The sequence below is a fragment of the Prunus dulcis genome, chromosome 1, assembly GCF_902201215.1.
Source record: "Prunus dulcis chromosome 1, ALMONDv2, whole genome shotgun sequence".
Lineage (NCBI taxonomy): Eukaryota > Viridiplantae > Streptophyta > Magnoliopsida > Rosales > Rosaceae > Prunus > Prunus dulcis.
This window is the reverse complement of record NC_047650.1, coordinates 16,084,556-16,099,740: the sequence shown is the minus strand read 5'-3', so window position 1 is coordinate 16,099,740 and position 15,185 is coordinate 16,084,556. Positions and strand designations below refer to the sequence as shown.

The following is a 15,185-nucleotide window of genomic DNA, read 5'->3' as shown; positions in this document are numbered from 1 at the left end:
ACCAAGTCTGCCGAGCTTCAAATCCTGGCACTCACGGTCCGAGCGTCCCCGTAACTCGTGAGGTAAAGTCAAGTGCACTGACATAAACTGAAATCGGACTGGATGTCTGTAGACATCGGTCCAACTGTGGGTAATCACCAAAGAAAATGGGTACGAGGTGGTTTTAAAATAAATTCCTTTAGAAAAATATCTGAGTAATAATTGTAAAGCTCAAGTTGTGCTGCGGTTTCAACTGATTCCAACCTCAAACTCTGTTTCTATAATTGGTAAATAAGCAGCACAGACTTATAGAACTATTGCTGTACTAATCATGTTCGGAACCACAATAAAGCTTACTCAAGATCAAATAAAGAAATTTATTCAAATAAACTCATTTATAAAAACTCATTTATATAAAATCAATATAAAATCACTTATGAAATCTTCTTTATAGAAATCCTTTATATAACTCATTTATATAAAATAATTCATGAAAGAAAGTCCACTCACTGCTGGTCCGAGCTAGCTGGACCCTTCGAAGGTCCCTCCTGTGAGTTAGCTGGACTCCTGGTGCCTGATTATCCAAGAATAATAAATTAATAAACTGCTGGACAAAAAGAATTTAAATTAAACACCCTGACCCCGGCTCCTAGAAATACGTGCATCTCATCCCAAGTTACTCCTATGCCCACATTAGACCTTTCAGACACTTGGACCAGTTTTGGAAGGTCCGACGCTCAGCTAAGCGATAAACTGCCAGATCGGCCGACCCGGGATCCCGTGGGTCCACGATCTCCGATGGCCAATCTGGGCTTCCCTGAAGGTTCCTTACAGAGAGGGAACCATGTTCTGCGAGTTTGGTCCAAAACGGACGGTCGGATTGGCAAAAATCGCGTTATCGTTTAAAATCCAAACCCTAGCCCCAGGGTTCGCGATTTCGGAGTATCCGGGACTCCGATTCGCAATCCGTCGAATCCTACACGATCCTGAAGTCATGTAGACCGACATATCCGAAATTCAGCGCGACCGATTATTTGACGACACTGCACCCACGGATCGCGCGATATGGAAAATCCGTTCGGGGCTCAAACGGACTCCGAATCGAGATCCGCAAAATCCTACGCGCTCGTGACGACACGAGGGTCACAAAACTGCACAGAATTACTTCACCACCCTCGCCCACGCGCCCCAGTAGCGCGGGCAGATTTGGGTGTCTTAAGCGATTTTGGGTGGCCGAAAAATCTCGGAACCAAGACTCCAAACTCCTATCCTAGGTAAAACACCCCATTTGGAGTCACTTTTGTTCTTGGACATACCCCAAAAAGTGACCAGAAACAGTAGATCTCGGCGGCCGAAGTTTCGGCCAGAATTCAAGTCGAAAATTGATCGCTTTAGAGCTAAAATCGATCGAAACCCATACATCCATCAGCTAGAACGTGAAAAATAGCTGAGAAACCATACCTTACTCGATCGATTTGGTGGAGAATTGAAGGAGAAATTCGAGCTGGAAGTTCGGGTGGATTCGGACGAACATCCGTCGGAAAACATGGTTTTCCGATCAGCTCCGGGCGGCCCAAGGGTGGAGGTCGGTCAGGTTTTGACGGCGAGAGGGAGGCGGACCCGATGGTACCCACGGCGGAGATCAGCTCGGCCTGTGGTGGCCGGGTCGTCGCCGAGAGGGTGAAGGGTCGCAATGATCGGGTGCGACGGGAGAGAAAGAGAGTAGAGAGAGAAAGTGACTGGGGAGAGGAGAGAGAAGGGATAAAAATCTGACTTTTTGGCCAAATTATCATTTTGCCCTTCGCGGTATTTAGACCATATCTTCTTCGTTACAGCTCCGACTCGGGTCTACTCCGTGTCTACGAACTCGTTTCGCCACGCTCTACGCAATGGCGTAAGCGAAATTCCCAAATTCTTTCTCGATTAAAAAGTCAAATTTTCTCCCATTAAAATATGCGAGGGCAAACTTGTCTTTTTGCTAAAAGATATTTTCCTTTCTTTTTAGATATTTTTTTTTGGGTTATTACATTGGGCCTTGGGTCTCTGGAAAATAAAATAATTAATTTTTAATTTTCGGATTTCTTTTGGCATAAGTTAAATTCAAACCAGAAAGACTTATCTTTTTGTTTGAATTTGAACCGGTATAACTGATACCAATTGCTATTTTGAAGGGGTGTAATTCTATTATAAAACCACAAGTTCTAGGCCATAAGACTAATCTCTTTTCCTTAAACTATCTCATATTATTTTAAAGTTACCAACTGTATTGGACAGAAGCACACCAACGTTCGCCAGAATTCAAGGATCCAGTGCTGGACCCTTGAATTATAGATAGTTGAATCCTTAGAGATAGACGCATGTTGAACTTCAAGCACTGAGAAGAGGCGAAATTTTGTCTTTAGGACATTGCGAATACGCAAGCCTCTATCTTCAATAAAAGTCAGTATTCTGTACTTAATTTATATTTGCACATTTATACAGATTTCGTACTTTTGCTACTGTTTATATTTTAAGAGTTGTGCAATAATATAGTGATCCTATAGTATAAAATATTTACTAATTATTTTCTAACACAGTGTTCACGGCCCCACTTAATATTTCCCCTTTCACTTTTTCATAACAACAATGATCATATAAAACAAGCAACCCCAAGCTTAAATCTCTGGCTTTTCTCTATTGTTGAGATGGGAGGTTGTTTGTTGCCCTTGTCTGTACAAAATCCCTGCCATTTGATATACATATATATTACAAGCGATATTGAGAAAGTGGTTTTTTTTTTAATACAAGTGATTATTAGTTTTTTGACACACCATGAAGATTCAAATATGAAACTACTGATCCGTAAGAAAATACACTTTTTTATTGGATTAGACCCCGTTGGCATCTTGCAATTTAATTAGTTGAGTTTCACATATCAAAGTTTATTTCTAATCACAAAATATTTTCAGCATGCGAATGTAATGGTTTCAAGGTTTTGGTAAACTGGGACCACACTTTTTTGAACTTTGTATTTGGGCTGCAAAAAAGTCCCCCCAAGAATACTCCTTTTTGTTAGACAACTGAGAGATTGAGCCCAAATAGAAACTTATAGCATATGGTATGTTGTAATTGGACAAAACATGTTACTCATTGTGTCACGTGACAAGTTAATCTCTATTGAAGTAGTAAACTAGTAGTGCATGCGTTAGAGGTATTGTAAGATCATATTAAATATTTCCAAGATAGATAATTATGCAGGAAATCATTGTCCTAATTACCCCATCAAATCCGAATTTTCATTATCACATTAAATCTTAAGTCTTCTAGCACGTGCATCACGGATGCCAATTAGGGGTGGACATGAGTTGAATTGAGTCGGTTTTGGTCCCAATTCATATATAGCGGTTTATGATTTATTGGACTCAAAATCCGCTTATTATTAAGCCAACCCAACCCTTTTATGATCGAGTTAACTCAAAATTAAGTTATTTTTAAATTTTGGTTCCAACTCATGCATAGCGGTTTATGATTTCTTGGACCTAATACTAGCTTATTATCAGACCAATTCAACCCAACCCAACCATCTAATGATTGAGTTGATCCAAAATTGTTCCCACGCCTAATGCCAATTGGCTTTTTATTTATTGAGAAATTATATTTTCATAAATTGTTTTATTTCTTAACATTTTGATTAATTAATGGTATTATTTAGATTATATATAGATGACATAATATCCTTCAACTAGTTATCAAATCAATTCACCCATAGTTTTTTGGAATAAAATGCACTTTTAACCGGATGAAATATGCATGGTATATGTACAATGTAAAAAGAAAAGGCAATAATTTCATCAACAAAAAAAGAAGAAGAAAAGGCAATAAACTGAAATACATCCTCGAACTCTCCAAGCAACTTCCATGTAAAAGGAAGAAGAAAAAATTACATAGAATCTCCATATCGTTACAATTAATGGTGTTAATAATACTTCTTGCGACCTAAATCTAAATGGCATACTCGTTCGATATTTACAGCAACATTTTTTTCAAAACTTTGGGTAAGATGATGCACTGATTTCATATACCCGTCAACGTTTTGGTCATGTAAAAGTTGATGATGAAATTGGATGCACTGATTTCTGTTGTGCCTCAGCCTCAAATTTAAACAAGCATTCTTTTCTTCTAATTCTTTGATCCTTTTTAAATTGCAAGCCATGCTCTTACCAAGAGAAGCAAGACGACAATGCAGCCGGTCTATCACAAAGGCAAGCAATAGAGACAACACAATGAGAGTGGTTTCAGGACTCAAATGGCCCATCATCCCACGCTTCTGAATCATCACGAGAAAGATGATATTCCCCACGAGTTTCAGCATAGCGGTCCCCTAGCAGCTGCGGTTGATCTCATCGAGGCTCGACATCTTCGTCTTTTTTAAAGGCGCTTCGAGCAAAACTAAGAGTATGAGAACCATATCAATTAAAATCGTGAGTAGTACTACCGGAACCATAATGGAAGTTGGAAGGTTTAGAGTGTATGTGTTTAGGTATATTTATATGTTGAAGTTACGTACATATTTTTATACATAGGTTGTATTTATAGAAGAAACTCTATCCTAGAGTTATTAGGAGACCTATTTTGGTAAGGAATTCAAATGGGCCGGGTCAATACTATCAAAAACTTATGGTGGTTTGTGAATTGGATCAACCAACAGGCCGAAGCCCACTCTCTCACTTTTTATCTCTGTCTTTCCCTCTCTCAACGTTGTTTGGCAGATCGATGGGAATCTCTTCGGAGATTTTGTCCCCCAAAAACAAAAAAAAGAAGAGAGATCCCATTGCCTCATTGGAGATCTTTGGAGGTTTCAGAAAAGATTTAAATATGTTTTTCCTACTTGAGGGAAGTACATGAAGGCCTACCGCAAACCTGTCTCTTGGTTTTCCACTCCACATGTGTCCATAAACACACATGGTGCAATTTGATGTACCTTTGTTGTTTCTCATGTGCAGCTTTTATGCAAAATAATATTTTTATCAAAGATAACGGTTGCATAAGTTAGATCCATGACATTCTTTTGTCCTCCTTTTGTCTTTCCTGGTGAGGCAATGAACCATGTCATGTATTTGGACATTGTTATTAGCATCAAATTCAAATAAGTACGTTGATATCATACATTTTAATTTTATGGGTTAAAATAATCCTAACTTTGTACGTACAATACTATAAATATTATAGTTCTCGTCATAAAGAAAAAGGCTGGAATGTAGAAATGGTGTTGGTCAAGTTTAGGTATACTTAGGGCACCTTAAATTTCATTAAAATAATTTATTACTTGAATTAGTTTGTTACTAAATGTACATTGAAAGTTTGATGGCAATGGCATCTCTAATAAATATGATCTTTAACAACCTTATGCATATATGGGCATACCTGTACCTGTAATCTTGCTCTCATTGGCATTCTCTTCACCTTACATCTATCTCTGCGGTTTGTTTATTTAAGTAAGCCCAAGATTAGCTTCAAAATCAAGCTTGTGAGTTCCTTTCCTTCTTTGATAATATTAAAATGGTCCCTGTGTTTTATCTCATAGGCCAATTTAGTCCATGTGTTATCAATTTGGCCAATTTGGTCCTCGTGCTTGTATATGTTAGTCAATGTGGTCAATTTCCTTCAAAATATATAATATAAAATATTTAAAATTAATTTAAAAAAATAGAATGTTTTTTTTTTTTTAAATTTCACCTTCCCCAATTTCACGCACACACCTCAACCACCTCCCAAACCCAGCCACCCTCACCACCACCACTCCAACCCCAAACCATAGCCACCCTCACCACCATTCCAACCCCACCTAACCACAACAACTCTCTCTCTCTCTCTCTCTCTCTCTCTCTCTCTCTCTCTCTCTCGCGGCTTCCTCTCTGACAAATCACGAAGATCTTCATAGCCGGTCACTGTAACCTTGATGGCTCTACTGCCAATTGATCATCCTCGCTGCAGCAAAAGTCAACGATATTCAGGCCAATGGATCGGAGATGAGAGAGAGATGAAGGGTAGAGTATGAAAAAATCTTAAACATAAGAGAGAAGAAAAATTGCAACAAGAAAACAGTAGGCATCAATTCAACTAAAAACCCTTTTCTTTTCTTTTTTTTCCTACAGGAATCGAGACGATTTGAGGTTGAGGTTGTGTGGGTTTTAATCATTTTAGCATTATTATTATTTGAGTTTAAATCTTTATAATTAATTACATATTTTCAAATTAATTTTAAATGTTTTTATTTATTTATAGGTTTTAACATAATTTTGACAGAAAGGATCAAATTTGTTAACATATACAAACACAGGGACTAAATTGGCCGATAAGGTAAAACACAAGGACTATTTCGACATTTAAGCCTTAATACAATGTTTAAGTTTAGTAGGTTACTTTGTGATACATTTAATGAAGGCCATGTTCTACATGAGGAAAAGGGTACCCAAATTTGCATGCTTTTGAAGAATAGAGTAAAATTTGTGAGCCAGTTGGTAAATCCACAATTGGGCATGGAAATTTGCTTTGTAGGAATTGTGGTGGGTGGTGGGTGGTAGAATCATTCTGTTTTGTTTTGGTTACCGAGACAAAAGACAAAATGAGATAACACCATGCTTGTCTACTAGCAGTCTTTTTTTTTTTTTTTGGTTGGTATGCACAACAAACAATTATGAAAAATTGTCATGTGGACTCATTTCAACATATGCCAACCACCCAATTTCGCAAAATTAAAGTTGTGATTAGACCTTGGCAATCAAAAGGAAAAATGTTGGACGATCCAATGATGCACAATGCGAGTACCGAAAAAAGAGCAAAAAAAAAAAAAGAAGAAAAGGGATCCGGCAAAAATGGAAATTTTTATCTATGACGGTAGTATCGTTTTTCATGCTGTTAACTCCGTCTCATTATTATAGAGTGCTGCTAAACGAATCTTAAAATTAACTGAGTACACCATACTACCAAACTATTTATTGAATTACTAATTTACCCTGATATAAAATGACCAAAAAGTATATATTGAATTGTGAAACAAATAAAATTTTAATAAGTACATCTTACTCATTATATTCATCCCTTATCATACGTAGAAAAGTCTTCGTATTGCTTGGTGCTCACGAATAATGCAGCGAGTATTAGTTTAGTTTAGGATTGGTATTACGAAATTAAAGATTTTGAAGAAACCCAAAATCTGAAAAGATGGCACAAATTCATGTAAAAAGAGAAACTTGGTTTAGGATTGGTATTAAAATGTTGTATCATGGCTATTTGTGGTAGTTAAATGAGGTATACTTAGTTAATTTTACATTTTGATTAAAATATTGGGGTTAACTTAAATTATAAGGTGTACTCAGTTAATTTTAAAGTTCGTTTAGCATCACTCTTATTATATCATGTGTAGTATTAAATATGTCACGGTATTAGTGTTATCATCTCCAATCCGATATAATCCAATGCGATATGATCCAAATCTATCTCGTAATCGAGTTGAATCTCAACCAGTAAACACCACCTTTAGTACCATCATTAACGAATTTTACACATGTTAAGACTGTGTGGCGGTATTACGATGACAAGGATAAAATTGAGGAGGGTAGGTTTGAAACAAAGGAAAGAGGTTAAGGATCATAAAGGGTGTGGGCCTAGAGGTTTCGATATATTATGAAGAGGAGAGTGATAGGTGGGCCTGGGCTAGACATAATTGAATGGTGGAGGCCCACTTTGGAAGGTAGTAGTACTGTTTCCACTTGGGGAAAACAACCTCTTTTGAAGCATAGCCTCGTCCCACTTCCATTATTAGAAGGTTTTTATTTGGCAATGCCAACCATTTGCTCTCCCACTCATTGTCTTAAGAAAATAAATCCTTCTTTCATGAGGAGAGATTAGACGTGTAGAGCCAGATTTCGTATAAATTGCTATTGGGTTGGGTTGGGTTGTGTTGGGGCTTGTTGGGAATTTTGTCTGGTGCTTTGTGACGTGACCACCTTTTTTCACCTCTCCTCTCTCTTGGGCCCCTACCCTCTCTGACACAACAACCCCTTCTCATAATTATAAAAAAATGTAGATTTTTTTTTTTGGTGAACAAAACTACAAAAACTTAATTACCAGAATTAAATGTAAGTTTTTCTAACTGTTACTATATTGGGTTTGACTGAATTAAACTGTACACAGAACCCGTTTGAGACTGTTTCTATATGAAATACTTTCTATTCGATTAAGGTATACTAGCCTTTTGTGATTCTGGATGGAGGGATACTTTATTGTCTAGTTAGATGTTGTTGATGTATTCCTGATTGTATTTATACTTCTACTCATAAGCACTTTTTATGCGACAAATGTATTCTAGTTTTTTACGACTCTAGTTGACGGAATACCTTATTGTCTAGATAATTAATATGATTATAATTTTTTTTTGGGAGTAAATTTATAAAATGTGGTGCGTAGACTGTCGGCACTCATTATCTTTATATTAGAAGAAGACAGCCAAAATTTGCAATTATATATGTAAAAATTCATAACCTTTTTTGTACAGAATAGTCGACATCTAGAATATTGACTAAAAACGCAAAACTAAAGAATTGTAAAATCTTTTCCTATTCCATTCCTTTTAAATTTTTTTCTCTTTAAATTTGTTTTGGCTTGTCTTGCTTGTTCCTATTCTCTCTCCTCTAAAAACAAATGTATTTTTCCTGAATATTTTAATACCAAATATTATTTTATTCACTGAAAATATCTTTGCTTAACATAAAGCAAATAGAGAGTTTAGTGTTGATGATGTCAAGCATGATGTTATCTCTTAATCTACGAATCTATCTGCCAATCTATCCAGGCTTTGAGTTGGCTTCCAGCATTCAAGTTAGAACTTAGACCCACACGCGCGTCTATAGACTGCTTATCACGCTCCTATTCCTATTTTTCTATAAACGTATCGCAATTATTTTTCTTTTTATGTCATTTACCAAACCATGAAAACATATCCTAAGAAAATGACTTAAGCAACTTTGATTAAACCCGACTGAATATGAAACAAGTAATAAGATTAAGTTTGATCAATAATAAATAATATTTCTTGGTTGAAATTTATAGGTAAAACATATGTCTCAAAACATTACAATCCTAAACCATCTTATAGCAGGTACAATCGGAAACGTCATTCACGAACTGATAAAGAAGGCCTCTTACGATGAAGCAAATGGGACTGTTGAAATTCAGCATCATAATTCTTTGCACATATAAGACTTTCCCTCAACATGTACTGGTTCAAAACCGAAAAGTACTACAATCCTTGCATTCCATAATAGCCGCAAACCAACACGGGGCACTCACAACAGCAACTCGTCGACGACCACCAAACCCATAAAGTATCCAGGACATCAGATTTGCCAAAACGCCCGTCCTTTGAGGCAAAATCCAAGGAGAGAAGAACCACACATATCCAAAATAGATATGAAAACTAAAATATGCTAATCAAAAAACACTAAACCAAACCAACAAAGTAAAGAGAGAGGGGAGGAATGGGGAAAGGAGGCGGCAACTATAATTCCTTAGGCTAGGATTTTTATTTTATTTTTTCCTTTTGCTCTCATTTCGAGAGTACCCCTGAGTTTCATGAATTTTTTTGGCTTTCATTTTTGTTTACAAAGAGTGTTTTCATGATTTAGTGTGCCTATATAAAACCTGCTAGTCATGCACCAACCCACCCTAACACATGGATTCATAAAAGTTATTAAGAAAACTTGGGTATTTAGGGATTACCATGCTACCATTCTATCAATTCCAATTGCAACTTAATGTGAATACAAGATTATGCTTATGCATTCTTAAGCTATAAGAACAAAAATAGAAACCCTAACAAACTAGAGTTACTAAATTTGTAATTCGGCCTAAAGTATGGTTTTAGTTCTTTTATTGCAAGTTTGGCAGTTTAATTATTTTGTGTTGGATCATACTGCTGAACTAGATTGACCGTATTACAATCTCGATAACAAATCCTTAAGGTATGATGATGATAATGTCGACACTTGATGTTTATAAAACAGTCAATTCCCATAAAATCTAGTTTTTGACTTGTGGCTGTATTTTCACAGGGCATATGTAAACTTACAAATTCTCTTAAATTGTAATACACGTATTATTTAATTAAACCAGAAGTTCTAAATTACGGGACTACTAATCCTACCCATGTTACAATTCTTGAATACTTGTAACACCCCGTTAACATAGTCGGACTAAACTATTCAAGTGAAGGAAGGGCCACACATGGGATGAAAAGGAATATAGTATGAATGAAGAAGAAGTAATCTTGCCATTTGTAAAAAATTGTTTAAGCATTAACAAAGGGGAAAAGATGAAGTTGAAAGAGAAAAGAAAGGAAGAAGAGAAGTAGAAGTGTCGGAGACGCGGGAAAGGAAGAGAGTGAGGAGAGGAGAGTGGGAGAGAAGGGCCACAACAATACGAGGTACAGCAAATAGGAAGGGGCATTGGTCGCTAGAAGAACGAAAGAGGCAAAGGTGGCCCTCTTCCCGTACTCTTGGATTGGACTTTTTTGGAAAGACCTTCCTTTTCCTACCATTATTCCCATTTCCTTTTTCTGATACCAAACCAAACCCAGTAATAACAACCCAGTCACCACTCACCACCTCGCTCCTTCGAGAGAGAGGTCCTTGATTTGATAATTACACCTTTTTTTCTTTCCCAAAATGCCCCGGTTGTCCACCCACTATTTACTGCCCTTCTTCCTTATGGTAAAAACCAGGTGAAACACACAAGATACCTGAATATGTGAAAAAAAGCGAAATCAAATATTTTTGTATCAATATTTTATTTATTTTGTTGACTTGTGATGTGAACGTTGAAATAATTAAGTTGCTAATAAAGGCAATAGAGTAATTAGCCATCTATTTTAGTGTTTGGGCTGTCTATTTCCATTAGTGGGTAAATAGAATAGAGAGAGAGAGGGAGAGAGAGAGAGAGAGAGAGAGAAGAATGCTTTTCGATTTGGTTAACGTGGGAAAGTTGTGTAAGAAAGAGATGGTTCTTTCTTTTCTCTCCCCATTACCCCATCTGATCCATGCTCCTTTGAACCCACCAATAACCTCAAAAAAAGAGGGAAAAAAAAAAAAGAAGAAAAAAAGAAACAGAGAAAGAGAAAGAGAGACAACAGTAAAGTTGAACTGTACACAACAAGTTTAAAGCCCAAAAACTTCAAGTTTAATCTTTATTTAATAGAGATGCCAAAAATGCATACTACAAAATTTTATAAAATTGATTGATTGCGCAAAATAAAAAGTAAAGAGAGAGAGAGAGAGAGAGAGAGAGAGAGAGAATTATGAGTCATTGAAAGGAAAAGGAAGCAAGTGGTTAGAGATGGAGAGAGAGAGAGAGAGAGAGGGGGGTATTAAGGGTGGGGTGAGAAAGCTTGAGGCTAAGGCTTTACTGAAACTGGCCTCGTCTATGCTGTATTGGGCAGTTTTAGGCGCCATATACAAGCACAAGATCTTGGAGTCCATAGCTCCATAGCTTCATAGCTTCATAGCTCCATAGCTCTCTCTTTCTCTCTCTCTCTCTCTCTCTTAACCCTCCTCCTACTCTTGCCTTTTTGCAAAGACACAAAACCTGCAACATTACCCACCTCTCTCTTTTCTCTCTTTAACTTTTCCTTTTCGTGTTTCTTGTTGAGGCCTTTTTTTTTTTTTTGCCACGCTGAATTCTGGGTTTGATGTAAAAAAATAAAACTGAACACCGAGCAAACAGCTGGTAGACAAACCCAACAAAGAGACAGACAGAAAAAAAATGTGGGATCTCAATGACTCGCCTGATCAGCGTCCACGTGGCGATGAATCGGAGGGCTGCTCCTCCCAGAAGACCTCGGCCGACGGAGACGAGGAAAAGGGCAAACGGGTCGGATCCGTGTCCAATTCAAGCTCCTCGGCCGTGGTCGTCGAGGACGACGGATCAGACGAGGAAGAAGACGACGACGGCCCCGCCAAGCTCGCCAAGACGCGGGGAGGAGGAGGGGGCAAGATATTCGGGTTCTCCATGGCCCACGAGGAGTCCATGGATGGTGATCCGCCCGTGACCGTGACCGTGACCCGACAGTTCTTTCCGGTGGAGCTAGACTCCACCTCTGAAATAATGGGGCCCACACGGGGTGCCGTCCCGCCTCCAGCTCCTCCTTCTTCGTCGTCGTCGTCGTTTCCCAGGGCCCACTGGGTCGGGGTCAATTTCGGGCAGTCGGATTCGGGCAGCCCCGGGAAGCCGCCGGCCGCGGTGGAGGCAGCCCACCAGCCCATGAAGAAGAGCCGGCGTGGGCCTCGCTCCAGGAGCTCTCAGTACCGCGGCGTGACGTTTTACCGGAGGACTGGCCGATGGGAGTCTCATATTTGGTCAGTTATTAGTTAGTTAATTTCACTTCACATAATTAGTAACTAATTTTTTTCAGTTACTATTCCTATGTTTCAAACAATTTATATATATATATATATATATTTCTATATTTAATTTATTTTGTACTTCGGCACAGGGATTGTGGGAAGCAAGTTTATCTTGGTAAGACTCTGACAAAAATGATGCCTTTGTGTTTTGGCTTGCAATTTTAATTTTATTTTATGGTATTTTTACTGATGGGACTTTTTTTTCTTTCGCCATAATACGATTAATAGGTGGATTTGACACAGCACATGCAGCTGCACGGTGAGCTCTTTTTCTATTTCTTCATCTCGAAAAAACCAAGGTTTAATTTTGTGTGGGAAAATGTGGGGGCTGGAAAAAATATGAGAATTTATTTTGTGTTATGCAGTGCTTACGATCGAGCGGCCATCAAGTTCCGGGGAGTGGAGGCTGACATAAATTTTAGCATAGAGGATTATGAAGAAGACTTGAAACAGGTGAGAGAGAGTGTACGGTCCCCGAAATAAAGAGAAAGGGCTTTGAACTTATCTTCAACAGTTTTTTTTTTTTTTTTTTAAATACCTTATCTTCAACAGTTGCAGAAAATAAATAAATAAATTTCTTTTTCTTTTTTAAAATTTTATTTTTGAGTTTTGGTTTGTTATAATTTTCTTGGGATGTTTGCATGAAATGAAACACAGATGACCAATTTAACAAAGGAAGAATTTGTGCATGTACTTCGCCGACAAAGCACCGGGTTCCCCAGAGGTAGCTCCAAATATAGAGGGGTCACCTTGCACAAGTGTGGGAGATGGGAGGCCAGGATGGGCCAATTTTTAGGCAAAAAGTAATCAACCTCTCTCTCTCTCTCTCTCTCTCTCTCTAGCTTTACCCTTCAATTCTCATTTCACCATTTTTCTTCTACTACTTCCTTGCTTCATGAATTGCTCAATGATTTTCATAGGTACGTGTATTTGGGCTTGTTTGATACCGAGATTGATGCTGCAAGGTACATATATATATATATACATGATATCGTAGTACGGATCTGCTCTCTATATGTAAACATGTATATCTCGTAATGTTGATTTCTTTTATGGTTAGAATGTTCCTAAAGATTTGAGTTTTTGTTGGGGCTTAATTTTATGCTACTTCAATTCTTGTAGGGCCTATGACAAAGCAGCAATCAAGTGCAATGGCAAGGAAGCTGTCACTAATTTTGATCCCAGCATCTACGAGAACGAGCTCAACCCCTCCTCTGGTAATTCAAATTGTAATAACATTATTAATGCATTGTAATTAATCTGATCATTTGGATTTATGTGTTTGCGTAGAATCATCCGGCGTTAATGCTGCAGAACACAATCTCGATTTGAGTTTGGGCAGTTCAAACTCGAAGAAAAACAATCAAGCTTTTGGGAGTAGTGATCATGGCCAAAATGCTGCAATGGAAGTTCAACATTCTGCCTCAATGCAACTCGAAGCCGATTGGCGGAATCAAGGGTTTCGACAAAAGGTTTCGTAACAAATTATTTTTATTTAATTACATTAATTATTGTCTGAACGTGTGATTCATACATATTTCTATCATATATCCGTCTAATTATTTTTGTTTCTTACATTTAATAGCTTAACCTACAAAGGGATCGATCTAGAGAGGAGAGTGATGTACACAGAAGAGATGGATACTTAGAGACAGAAGCCATGCAGCTTCTACTCAGAACCAACCTTCATTCTCCAGCCCCCAATGAAATGCATAAATATGGGCAGTTTAGTAGGAGGCCTAACGTTGGAGACACCCAAATGCCTCACACTTTCCCACCACATTTCAACTCACCAAACAATTACCACCATGTAAGCACAATTAAATAATTTTCAACTCATGATTTGCTGCGGTGATGATGAATTTGCTTAAAATTATTGTGATTATTTTTCCTTTTGTCCCAGGTTCAGTTTCCAAGCAGCAGCGAAGGAGGCCGCATCGGCAGTGATCTTTCACTCTCGATGAGTGACCACCCACACCAACAACAATGGCAATCCGGCACGCCGACTTCCGATATATTTGCAACTGCTGCAGCATCATCAGGATTCCCACCTCAAATCAGACCGTCCGCGCAAAATTGCTGGCTGCCGAAAAGTGGTTTCCACTCTCTCACAAGACGCTAGCTATAGCTCTTCTCTTGACCATTGAGCCATGACCCTCCCTCCTACATTTTTCTGCCTAATTTCCACCATGTCCCATTTCATCTAATTATTCACCAAGCCGTCTTGATATGTTTGTGTTTGTAAGCCTTTTGATTTGATCCCCAACTCCAATTTTTTCAGAGTCCCAAAAAGAGAAACTAGTCAAGAAGAGGAAGAGAACACAAAACAAAAGAGAGAGGAAGGAAAGTCTCCTGTTTTGTGGGAAATGTATGGTCATTGGTCAAACTAACAAATGGAAAAAATCCATCTTCAACTAGATATTCTGAGTTCTGACAACAATATATATCTGATTTAATTTTAATAGTTGTTTTATTATTTTATATGTAATTCAAGACCATGTGTTACTGACTTATTGCGCCCTAGCTGCTAGATTAAGTTATGATATTTTGGATCCAAAGGTTGTCATCTTTCTATTTTTATAATTCAACTTTTTTGGCCTTAAAAGTGGGGTTGGGGTTGAGGTTGAGGTTGAGGTTGAGGTGAGAAAACAAAGAGGAAGAAAATCTAAGCTTCAAAGATGGGGTGGAGACTCAGAGAAATTCAGGCATACGAAAACAGGTATTTTGTATTGTCTTGGAAATATCACCCGATGGTGATGAATAGTCCCC

General features: G+C 37.9%; 1 protein-coding gene across 3 annotated transcripts; it reads left to right on the top strand.

The window, feature by feature from the left end:
• The first annotated feature begins 11,303 nt into the window (after positions 1 to 11,303).
• LOC117638641 (floral homeotic protein APETALA 2-like) lies at positions 11,304 to 14,968 on the top strand. Of its 3 annotated transcripts, none has more exons than XM_034373749.1 (10): positions 11,304 to 12,368; positions 12,506 to 12,531; positions 12,645 to 12,675; positions 12,782 to 12,869; positions 13,074 to 13,219; positions 13,337 to 13,381; positions 13,539 to 13,633; positions 13,731 to 13,888; positions 14,002 to 14,226; positions 14,320 to 14,968. In XM_034373749.1, exons 1-10 carry the CDS (start codon positions 11,776 to 11,778, stop codon positions 14,536 to 14,538), a joined length of 1,626 nt encoding a protein of 541 aa, XP_034229640.1. In that variant the 5' UTR covers positions 11,304 to 11,775; the 3' UTR covers positions 14,539 to 14,968. The 3 variants fall into 3 exon arrangements, with proteins under 3 accessions (XP_034229640.1, XP_034229628.1, XP_034229637.1); XM_034373737.1 differs by having other exon boundaries at positions 13,707 to 13,888; XM_034373746.1 differs by having other exon boundaries at positions 11,310 to 12,368; positions 13,707 to 13,888; positions 14,326 to 14,968.
• Positions 14,969 to 15,185: the final 217 nt, after the last annotated feature.

What these genes read in the sequence shown, in the direction of transcription:
- LOC117638641 (XM_034373737.1), top strand. Translation starts at nt 11,776, where the DNA reads ATGTGGGATCTCAATGACTCGCCTGATCAGCGTCCACGTGGCGATGAA. An exon ending in CGATGGGAGTCTCATATTTG is followed by an intron (nt 12,369 to 12,505) that starts GTCAGTTATTAG and finishes ACTTCGGCACAG; the next exon opens with GGATTGTGGGAAGCAAGTTT. An exon ending in ATGAAGAAGACTTGAAACAG is followed by an intron (nt 12,870 to 13,073) that starts GTGAGAGAGAGT and finishes AATGAAACACAG; the next exon opens with ATGACCAATTTAACAAAGGA.